This window comes from Barbatula barbatula (genome assembly GCF_947034865.1).
Source record: "Barbatula barbatula genome assembly, chromosome: 1".
NCBI classification, from domain to species: domain Eukaryota; kingdom Metazoa; phylum Chordata; class Actinopteri; order Cypriniformes; family Nemacheilidae; genus Barbatula; species Barbatula barbatula.
In genome coordinates, this window is record NC_136766.1 from 20,354,972 (window position 1) to 20,367,086 (window position 12,115).

Below are 12,115 nucleotides of genomic sequence, written 5' to 3' on the forward strand. Positions count from 1 at the left end.
GAACAGTCAATATGAAGCGCGTCCCAGTCGGGTGCATCAGTTTTTGGGGTCCCCCAGGAAACACTTCCGTTGTCGTCTGTGCGGCTTGCACCACGTTTCTGTGTTTGTTTGTGTTGCGAGAATTTGCCACATTTGGAATGTGTCGCCAAACTAATGAAAACGGTTTCTGAATTTGCTTGTGTTTTTGTGTTTGCATGTGTTTTCTTCAGTTGTAGCGTAGTGACACCTAGCGGCCACCGTAGTTTTCAATCCAGGAAGTGGTGAGTATGCCACATGGCATGTAAGATTACTTATTAACCTATACAATATACTACAAAATAAATCATTTATAATCTCCAACTGGTCTCTGCTATTTGAATATTGCTTATAGGAACTATTGATGATTTAAAATAGTCTGACATTGATCACTAACATGTACATGTTAGCAGATGTGCATTGACTAAATTCTCATTAAATAGAACAACACAGTACCCAAAATGTATTACCGAAATAAAAAACTATGAATCACAGAAACACATATTGGCAAACATTCAAAAAGTTTTAATTCTGCAAACAATAATGGCAAACCACACAAACCGCATTGTTGACATGCAACTGGTTAGCAATCGCCGATTGTAAGACACAATAAGGCTTTAAAAATCACAATGTGAAGACACAATGAAATGTGAAACTTCTTGATTTAGAGGTTTGTTAAAGGTCCAGTCAGTAATATCTAGCGGCAAGGTTGCAAATTGCAACCTGTCGCTCACTCCACCCCTCCCTTTCGAAACACTATGACGGCTGACCGAACATTACGAGTTACATGCAAGGGAACCTGCGTTGTATGTAGATAGAAATAGCTAATTTTAAGGTAATAAACATACTGCTTCATTGTGTAAGCTCTTTATACACCTCTGAAGACACAGCCATGTATAATATATTACATTTCTATCAATAGCTCATCCCGAAAATTACACACTGGACTTTTAACCACAGACCTTATTTCAGGCGATTTACCAAAAACCCAAAGACTTTTGGACGATGGAATCTGAAGTCCTAAAATACTAACTTGCTTCGGGGTTTGCATACAAAAATATATAATCTCTGAGGTACTTAATAGTTGCATAGTCTAGTTTTGCCATTTTGTGTTTGCTGCTTTAGTATCTTTATTAAACAGCATCTGTTGCACTTTCGACCTTCATATACCTCTAGCATTTTCATTTCCTACAAATATATTTACACAGAGCTTCAGAAGCCAAATTCTGTACCACAATATTACAGGGCACTATTATGCAGTGGAGTATCTCAATGAAGAAACAAAAGGACCTCAATTTTGTATAACTAAATTGTACACAGATGATTTTATATATCATTCATAGTAATCCTCGCCTGCTCCGTTACCCGAAATATCCTCCCAAAAGTCAGTTGTGAGATGATCAGTAGACAAGATACTATTTTAACATGAACCTTCATCTTCAGTTAGCGCCTAACGCCATACAGATAATCCAAATAAAGAGGACTCTGGAGGTAGCTGATAAACTCAAAGGGATGGTTGCACTCAGAATGGTAATTTATGTTAATAGTTCATTCTGAATGACCTTAGAAATCTTATTGATAGTAGTCTACATCTGGTCTTTGGAGCAAGACCCAATGTTGTGCTGGTTGGCTGTGGCTGGTTGCACAAGGTTGTGATTGGTGGAAAAAAGTGAGTTCTAAATAGACTTTAGAAAGGAGAAGGTATATCATCTGACGAATGACTGATAATTGAAACTGCAGTTGACAATATGACAATATGATACATTATATCCAGTACATCTACACTTCAGTGAAGATATTTTGTAAATTTCCTACCCTAAATATATAAAAACGTTATTGTTGTGAGTGGATGGCCTGCTACAGTGCCTCTGATTAACAACTTTAAAGGAAATCCTTGCACCCTCAGACTCCACAGTTTTACACTGTTGTGTCTCCGGCCAGATATTGTCCCATCCTAACAATCTATAGACTATCATAGAAATATCAATAGAAAGCTTAATTAAGCTTCAAAATCTTCAAAAAGGGTCACATATATTTAATTAATATAGAATTTCATTAATGGAAGTTATCCCCACTAGGGGCTCATGTGAATTTACTGAAAAACAGACACAACTACATTTTAATGTTTGTTTATTTCAGTTCTACATTAGCATGAGACAATGTTATACAATATTTTGCATATAGGAAATAAGTTTTTAAATAATAACAAATTAAAAAAGAATAACATTTTCGACTGAAATGATATGTTACAAAAAAAGAAAAGGTTTCTTGTTCAAACAAAATTATGAAATTAAGTGCTAAAAAACAGGCCAGTTGCATTTTCAACAGCTTAAAAAACTAAAATCTCAACTAATGTATTCAATATTTGACTCAAGCCAGAAATCTAAGAAAACAATGTCATAATCACATATCATATATACGTCTTGTTCTTGATGTTTGTGATACACTGTAGCATACATATTTATTTCCACTTTAGAAGCAATAGTTCATGGCAGGTTTACTTTTAGCATGCATTTTGACTTTTGCCCTCTTATCTCATGCATTTTTCTTTACCAACAGTTAGGCATGCAGCGGATTGTCCTTCTATTCATTTGTTGTATTAAATCAATTCATCTTGTCTTGATAATGATGCCTGTTCATCTTCCTTTAGTATCTACCCTTCCTTTAGTAAAGTGGCTTCAATCTTCTAATTGCAAGTTATACAAGTTAGGTGGATGTTTTGTGCAAGCTAATATGAGAAGATAAAAAAGATATAACTGGTAGGTCAGAAAAAAAAGAAAGACTGACAGAGAAAGGAAGGGAATTACTATCCTGGAGTTTTTGGATATCCTGCATCGTCTGTGTCTGTGTAACAAAAAGAGAAACCTGAGAAAGATAATGACTAGATAGTTCCAGAGGTAATAATATTGAGTGTCTGTGAGCACCTCATTTTTTACAGGCAGTGGTGTGACACTTGAAAGTAAAATGCTGATATGCTTTAAGGAATCTGTCCTGTAGATGCGTTCCATCTAAAAATCCTGATCACACAAGAGATGTATTTCTCTGTTGCCCATGTCTAATGGATCCTGAGGTTTTCCTACACTCTGTATGCTCAATGAACATTTGTAATGCGCTGTCTATTTTTCGGTTATTCACTATTTTTCTATGCCAAAGAATTCCTCATGTTATGAATATAACCCAAGGAAGATTGAAGTAAAGGGACAGTTCCCTCAAAAAATTTTAATTCTGTCATTATTTACTCACCAAATTACTTTGTTTTGATTAACACAGAGAAAGATATTTGGAAGAATGTTAGCAATTTTCAGTTCAGGAACATCATCGACTACCAAAGTAGGACAAATTGAACAGTAGCTAAAAGTGCCTCAGAACTGTTTGTTTTCCTTGATTCTTCAAAATATCTCATTTTGTGTTCAACAGAACAAAAAATTATACAATATTATTTGCTACAATGGTAGTGGGTGATGTCCCAGAACTGAAAATTGCTGAAATTCTTCCAAATATATTTCTTTGTGTTCAACGGAACAAAGAAATGTATACAGGTTTGAAACAACTTGAGAGTAAATGATGACAGATTTGTCCTTTTTGGGTGAACTATCACTTTAAGTATTCAGTAGAACACTGGGATGGACTGAATATTTTTCGAAATAGTTTTTCTTTCTACGGCCTGAGGTACTTGGCCTTGAGCCTCCTGCAACCTTGCCAACGACAAGCGGGTTTGGACAATGGGCCATTTTAATAGCTGCCTGGTATTAGTAAAAAAAAGGGACTACCTTTTTTGTCAAATACCTAATGTTTAGAGACATAACGAGAAGTAAAACATATACAAAACAACACAGTTCTGTTCTCTGATCCATGACGGAGTCAAAGACATCTAGAGGAAAAGACAGAAGAAGAAAGAGTGCAACAAATAAGAGCTTCTTGCTTGGCAAAGGAAAGACGCAATCTTTTCCTTTCTTTTTAGTTAATGGCGTTCATTTCATATTTATCTTTCATGCTGCTGTCATCCTCAAAGTTCTTCTCAGGCTCAGGGTGGTGCAGCTCAATCATCAGGTAGTAGATCACAGCCCCGACCACACCTCCCACCATTGGTCCGACGACTGGAACCCACCACCAGCCCCCCCCAGCGCTAAAGACACACACACATGTTAGAACAGACCAGAGCTGGGCATAATTCACAGTTTTCACCACAATTGACTATCTTTTCATTTGTATGTTTGTGTGAGAATTCTTCAGTTTGAGGTGTTGGTTTGTGGATTTGTTGATAGCGCTGTTGATCGTGTCGTCCAGTCTTGCAGTACATTAAAGGGTTACTTCCCAGAGACTAGTTCATTGTAATCTGTGCTTAGTCGATCACTCCACTGCTTCCTGTCTGCCTCATTCTTTCCCTTCTTCAATCCCTAAGTCTGTTGATCCCTTTACAGGCCACTGAGAAAACAAGTGGTCTCTGTCTTTAATCCTTTGCTCTAAACATGTTGACAAGCTGTACACATATACATTGTATCTGTTTATAAATTAAATTCTGCATGTCATCTTTTCATTTATAATGTGCATGTTTGTTTGTTTGGTGCAATTGTGACATCATAGTTGCGCTCAGAATTGGAGCTGAACAAAGTGGCAGACAGGTCAAGGTCCACACACACTAGACCACTAATGTGAGTTAGAGCCGTCCCTGCACTTTTGCAACGCTGCTTGTCCAATCAGATTACAGGACTGTTGTATTAATGTTCTGTAATTAGCTTTATTTTTTTAAGCATTTGCCTGTACGTGATAATGGCATTACCATGCTAAGATTGAATGGGCACACCAACTAATTTAACTTATTATGGCAAACATGCAAATGCACAAATTAATTTCTACAGCTTAAATCTGTGACATTACTCCGGGTCTAAACACAAAAGTAATGCATTATGTTACGTATAATCTTAGTACTTCAGCTGTTGGAAAATATATTTTCTGTGTGGAGCGGCGGCAGAATTTCCCCAGCTCTTTCTTTTCATTGACCTAGATTAATGGAATAGCTAAAAGCTGAAAAATATAATAACTGTTTTAAAAGTTCATCCTCACCATAATTGGTATGCCGCTCTAGATATTTATGTGAGAAAAATTGAGGTTGGCTGACATACATTTAAAAAATTGCTCCAGTATGCAGCAGATAAACAAGTGCATAAATAATTCATTTGCTCTGTCAGAACAATGGTAATAGGCCTTTTGCACTTTAGATATGGAGTTTCAAAAACTGTGTTCTGCCTATGTTTTAACATGCTGCGACTGACTCTCTTAGGGCCCAAAGACGCTTTCAGTTCAGTTGTGTTTTTGCACACAGCAACAGATTAATATCCAGGTTATTAACTCCAAGTCCTTGTTTATAATTTCTGACCTTCGATAGTTGATAGGATGAGTATCAATAGCATTCTGCATTAGTTTTAGTTAAACAAACGGGTGTAAATAGCAATGGGTCTCATCTTTAAATCAGATGTAAATGGTATTTCAAAAAACCTTTAGGATCTTAGCTGTTGGTCCATTAAATATAAATAGAACATATGGGTGCAATGTGAGTTTCCTGTACCTGAACACCTCTTTTCCCCATCCTGCCATCGCAGTGAAGAGCCTGGGTCCAAGATCTCTGGCAGGGTTGATGGGATAGCCACAGTTCAATGACATAGACACTGCAATAGCCATGATGCTCAAGCCAATGACCAATGGTTCCATTCCTCTAGGTGCCCCAATATTCCTCTTATCTACAATGGCTAGAATACAGAGGACCAGGGCCCCTGCGCCAATCACCTGTTTAAATACAAACCAACAGTACTTGAATAATTGTAGCAAAGTTCGTTAGATGGGAAGGAAGGAGGCGGGAACCGGCGAACATTGAAACAATAAAACTTTAATTAAACGTAAACAAACAATAAACACGGAAGTTGCCGACAGCCACCTCGCGGTAGACTGCCGGCCATAAAACATACATAAACTAAACACAGTTTCGGGGCCGGTCCTCTCTCGTCAACAGTCCTGATGAACATCCATTTAAGCTCCCAATCTCCTCCGTGATCAGATGCGGGACCGGTGCGCGCACAGCTGATTGCACTTATCACTCACGCCACCGGCCCCGCGTCACGGCTCTCGTCCCGCCTTCCTCACCACAATAATAATAGTCTATTTTCGTAGTCTGTGAGACTAGACAGTCACGTTGTGGTTGTACTATGTTAGTAAATAAATATTGGGCTCTCACATGTACACATTATATCTTCAACGCTGTATTACGGTAAGCTAACAAATAAACTTTGCCAACATTTGTTTTAAGGACTCATGTAGGTCTTGTACTAATCAGTAATGACAAATAAAACATTAAACATTTCCTTCTGCTCACTGTAAAGTTTAACAGAGACTAACAAATGTAATATTCTATCAAGTTTATATGGAACAGCTGAGATCGTCTGATGCTTATAATAAAGAAGAACTGCGATTCTCTCACCTGATCAATGAATCCATTAAACAAGGAGAGATTTTCTCGTGGATATGATGCAAAGATCCCTGCTGTGGCATTATCACCAGTCACTGTTAGATTTCCACCAGAAAAGTCTGTGAAGGCATCTATGGAGACAGCGACAGTACAACATTGGAAACATTTTAATTAATTTCGCTACAGGCAGGGCAGTAGTCACTCTTTTCAACTACTTTGTTTGTCTACATTTATCAAATTTAAAGTCCTGCTAAATTTCATGGACCAGAATAAGGGACAGGTCAAAACTCTTGAAAATATCAGTTTACATTGGTCATACACAGAGAAGAAAAGATACTGTATCAGAACGCTTTATGCATTAGCTAATGTGAATTAACAATGAACAATACTTCTACAGCATTTATTTATAATAGTTCATTTTATTTTCAGTTTTTACTAAGAAACAGTGTAACATCACCATGAACTAACATTAATTACTGTATTGACATGAAATAGCATTTCAACATCTATTTTTACTATATTTTTGTTATTGTGGGTTTATTTTATGTTTATGAGGACCACAAGGCACAATTTATGTAGCGAAACCCGTAGTTTACATGAATCCTACTGTATGTATTTGAGCTGGTGCATGATGAATGACATATTCCTTGACAGGAGTCACACATTTCTTGATGATTAGCTGCGAAAAGTTCATGTCCACATGATAACTGTCATTCTTTGAAAATGCTAAATAGGGGGAAATTTACATTACTTGGAGTCCCACAGCAAATGTAAAATTTATCTTCAAAGCATAGTTCTAGGGCACCTTTGACTAGCATTTAAAAGTGTTCTACTGTGGTAGTCAATAATGTTCCAGAAATGTCAGTTGCTAACGTTCTTCCAATTATCTTTCTTTGTGTTTAACAGAACAAAGAAATTTGAACAGGTTTGGAACAACTCGAGGGTGAGTAATTTGACATCATTTTCATTTTGGGTGGAGTTACAGTATCCCATTAGTAAGAAGTTACTATATTAGCAAGATCACTATATTTGTGGAAAAAGTAAGTTTTTAACTAGTGCAAAGGTGAGTTCAAGCTAGAGCAAATGTTTGTGTGTGTGGGTGGGTGTTTGGTTGTATGCGTGAAAGAGAGCGAGTGTCTAATGTAAGTATAATGTTATTGTAATTAGAGAGTGTGTATTGGGTTCTCTCTCTCTTTCTCTGTTTGTGAATGTGTGTGTGAGTGTGAGTGTGAGTGTGAGTGTGTGTGTGAGTGTGTGTGTGAGTGTGAGTGTGAGTGTGTGAGTGTGTGAGTGTGTGAGTGTGTGAGAGATAGATAGATAGATAGATAGATAGATAGATAGATAGATAGATAGATAGATAGATAGATAGATAGATAGATAGATAGATAGTGAGAGTGGAATTGTAGAGGTAAATAAATAATTATTCCAGATTATCTGAACTGATTCAAAATAACAATAGGGTAAATGCAATAAAAATGCTCTGAAAACTTACCATAGTACAGACAGAAGACAGCACCAGACCCAAGAAAGGCACCTAAAAATTGGGCTGCCACATAAACAGGGAATTTAATTATTGGGAGTTTTCCTAGGACAGTCATAGCCAGAGAAACAGCTGGGTTCACGTGTCCTCCTGCAAAGACATGGGACGACCGTTAACTATTACCTAGCCTTCTCATTAATTTAAAATGAGAGGGACACAGTACAAAATGTTTTTGTAGTAATCCGTTGAGGATTACAAATAGATGTTTATGTTTAAGTGTGTGCTTTCGTATTGATTGGGGTTTTCATAAAGGCAGGTTGAGGTTTTTGATGTGTTAGATGAAACTATTAGAATCAACAGAGGGACACACTGTAGCACTCATCTGTTACTCTAAAATGCTTTCCTGTCGCCAAATACTCTCAATGTCTGCCCACATCCGGCCACTATACAGACTTTCTCCCTGCTTAACTCAGGATGTCATTCACAAACACTGCACACAAACATGACTTGAGGAAGTCTGTGGGAATTGGGTCTGACATAATCTGGCTAAATCTTCTGAGATCACCACAGGTCTCAGGAATAAGTCATCTCTCACCCCACCTTACAATCAGCTAATTCCAACAAACTGGAAATGGAAAACAGTGACCTTTCTCCCCGCCCCGTGTTTCCTTAAGAAGGATGGACCAATGCCTACACCTGACTCCTGCTGTGATGCATGCTTCAGAAAAGCTCATTAGTTCGATACTGTTTTCATCATTACAACAAACTTTGAAAGTGCTGAGGGCTGTACAATTGTGACTACTTTTGACGTTTTTTAACAATTTACTGCGCAACCACATTTGCTATCATATTTGCGCTTTTTAGAAGCATGTTTCTCCTTTTTGAAGCAAACCGTTTTCCTCACCACAGTGGTGTTGAACTGTGGGTAACAGCACAATTCATGCAAGGACGGAAGTGTAGGTTCATGAAGTAGCTGACTACTATGTCTGTCATGAGAATCTGTGAAGTTGGCTGTGAAAAAAATGTACTCTTAGTAGAATTCTAGTGGTAATACTGCTCTTAAATCTCTCACACATATGTGTGTACATGTAGAATAAGATATTTTAATGAAATACTTGATTAATAAATAATCACTGCTGTGCAATAGAGATGACAAGCATTTAAAGACATTCTTTAAATCACCTGCATTATTATATTAAAATTCTCTCCTCACCATAATCCTTAAGGAATGCTCGTAATGAAGGCAAAACATACATGTCCAATTTATTACATCAAATCCAACACACTGCTCCATCTGACACTAAGCCTTATTCGAGGTTTAAAGGGATACTTCACTTGATGAACACAGAAAAATACATTTGGAAAAATGATTTTTCATTAGAACAAAGACATTTGTGCAGACTTGGAAGTATTCCTTTAAGAGCATTGAATAGACCCATCATTTCCTCCTCCCCTCCTCCCAGCGCACTATACTGTATTATGCTGCTTTAAAAGGTCTGTAAGGTAGCAGCATTATGCACTGTACCAAATTCATGACTTCCCTCTTTATCTTATTTTTACTCAGTATGGTGCATACTGCAGTATGGCTTTTCCACACCGCTAGTCTCTGCTCACTTTTACCAGATTCAGATCTCAAAAAAAAAAAATGCGCATGAACCGCAACATCAGGAGATTTATGTGGGTTTTATCGATTGCCTATGGAGTATGGATATGGTATGTTGGCTTGCTTTCAGATCAGATCAGCATAAAAAACATTTTGAAAGTTTAACATCCAGGAATACTTAAGAAAGAAATACTTGTCATGGTCTCAAGTTAATAAACTTATACATTCAACTTCTATATATACATCAATGTATTCTTTTTTCATAAACAATTAGATGAATATTAGGGCCATTATTGCAATTATCTTTTTTTAACTAAAAACAATAACACTGTGTGTGAGACAGACTCATCAAATAGGTTCCTCTCAAACCGAATTTTTAATTGACACAAAATCATGAGATTGATCATTTTAATGATTGACATTGTTAAACTGACTTTCTGAGTTACGTGTAGGGAATCCCTGTTCTGAACTACTCTATTCAGAGGGTATTACCCGTACTGTACCTGACACGCCTCCTGCCATGTACACAGCCAACATTACGCCTAGAGTAAAGCCAAAATGGATGGTGAGTTTTTCTCCTTGTGTCTCTCTGCTGAGAACAGTCTGAGCCACTGATCCACAACCAAAAAGCTGCAAACAGGAAATAGACAAAGAGATCATGACAATTAGTGGGATATGGCAGATAAGAAAAATACATTCGCTAAAGAGCACTTTTCTAAAATGAATTAGTAGAATGGCTCAGTCCATTAGGGATGGGACAGCGCACAAAAGCAACACAAATGTTGAAGAAACTCTATTCGTTTAATTGAGCTGCAGGGGTGACTGGTAAGACATTATAACTAGTCTAAAATACTTTATATACGAATGACAAATAATAATATATTCTAATAAATTGATACATTTCGGTAAATAGGCATTAATGATGATCAGTAAAAAGCAGCAGTGGTTTGACACTTGATCGGCAGCATACAGTATACATTTTTACACATTAAATGTGTATTGTCTTTCTAATATGTGGTCATATGTGGTGTACATGAAGTACATTTGACTCTTTTAAAATGAATGAATATTAACAGCAATGTTACATTGAAGCAGACTGAATAAACTGAACAGACTGATAATACCATAATATTTTGACAAGAGATCAAACATGAAACAAAACACGCTACCACAATTTTTCAGGTTAAAATTTTTTTATTGAATAAAAATATTATATTTAAATATGATTTAACATTGATCATTTTAATGCTTTTTTAAATAAAACTGTTATATTTACCTCTTTGTCACTTTAGCAGACATTGCTGTCATATAGAAACAAACAGATCAAAGACTTTTCCACTTACTATTAATACAAACGTCCCGAGGAATTCCGCCAGAAACTCTTTGATGATGTCGCTCCTCAAGGTACATCTCTCCTTCAGTTTTCTTATTGTTTCGAAGTCCATACTTTTACCGAGAGCTGAGATGTCTCTGATGTCCTGACACACAGTTGAAGAGCTGATTGTGCTGGAGTTAAGTGTCTTAGGCTTAAACTCCCCCGCCCCTCCTATTACACATGTCATGTTGCACGCTGACATGTCAAGTTGATGCTGAGACAAACGCTCTTCTTCGATGGTAGAAATCATTAAAAACGACAAAGGTTAAATAGGCGACCGGGAGCCATTACCTTCCTTCTTGTTTTTAAATCATGTTAAACACATGGTTTATCTGTTGTTGATCAGATTTGGAAAATATTTACGCCCAGTGTAGGCCTATACATTAATTTATGCATTAAGTTAATTAATAATACACAACATAAAGTTAGAGATGCAAATCAGCATGGTTGTAACAATATTGTTACAGTTTTTCTTACTGGTTCGGAAAATGTGTATTCTAGTCTAACGCCTAATCCCCCCCCCCCCCCCCCAAAGAACAACATATACGCAGCTTTTGAAAGGCGTATCGGGTTTGAATGATGTTACTTGCTTTAAATTATGACAACAAAACCCATTTTCTTTCAGTAATATTTTGACCTTTTAAAATATCCATTACGGTTTGCATTGAACCTGCACGTATGTGGAGAAGCGAACTGTGCTTGTTACATTTCAAGGACAAGTTATAGTACTCCTACACGATATACATTAAAAAGCAATACAAGAAATTATAATATATTACGTCTTAAAATACAATACGCTATACGAAACGCACCAAACGAGCCTGGAAACGTGCGTACGCCACTTTCCACGCAAATGTTGTGCTGTATTAAAAGAAAACTGGACGGGAGAATGTGCGCACCTGTAAGCAAACTCTGACCCATGCGCACATTTTGGAGACAAGGGACGACATCTCAAGTAAGATTGTAAAAGTAAGTGTGAAAAAAACGATTATAAGCATTAATGCCTCAAACGCATTTAAAATCCACATTATCACGAAGATTAAATCGACATTGTTATTATGTTGGCTTGAGTGAGCCAACATACTGATATGCTAAATAAACATATTATTATCCTTCCGACAAAAATTGTCTGACTGCTACTCCTCCTAGAGCTTTCTATCTACAGCCACTAACACATCTTCA

General features: G+C 36.9%; 1 protein-coding gene across 3 annotated transcripts; it reads right to left on the reverse strand.

Annotated features, from left to right (window-relative positions):
- Positions 1 to 2,128: 2,128 nt before the first annotated feature.
- aqp9b (aquaporin 9b) lies at positions 2,129 to 11,081 on the reverse strand. Of its 3 annotated transcripts, none has more exons than XM_079454472.1 (6): positions 10,902 to 11,081; positions 10,062 to 10,188; positions 7,968 to 8,105; positions 6,488 to 6,606; positions 5,582 to 5,799; positions 2,129 to 4,141 (listed from the first exon to the last, which is right to left on the reverse strand). In XM_079454472.1, the coding sequence occupies exons 1-6, from the start codon at positions 11,001 to 11,003 to the stop codon at positions 3,973 to 3,975; spliced, it is 873 nt and encodes a 290-aa protein (XP_079310598.1). In that variant the 5' UTR covers positions 11,004 to 11,081; the 3' UTR covers positions 2,129 to 3,972. The 3 variants fall into 3 exon arrangements, with proteins under 3 accessions (XP_079310598.1, XP_079310600.1, XP_079310599.1); XM_079454474.1 differs by having other exon boundaries at positions 2,129 to 4,440; positions 10,902 to 11,073; XM_079454473.1 differs by having other exon boundaries at positions 7,968 to 8,021; positions 10,902 to 11,048.
- Between the last annotated feature and the right edge of the window lie 1,034 nt (positions 11,082 to 12,115).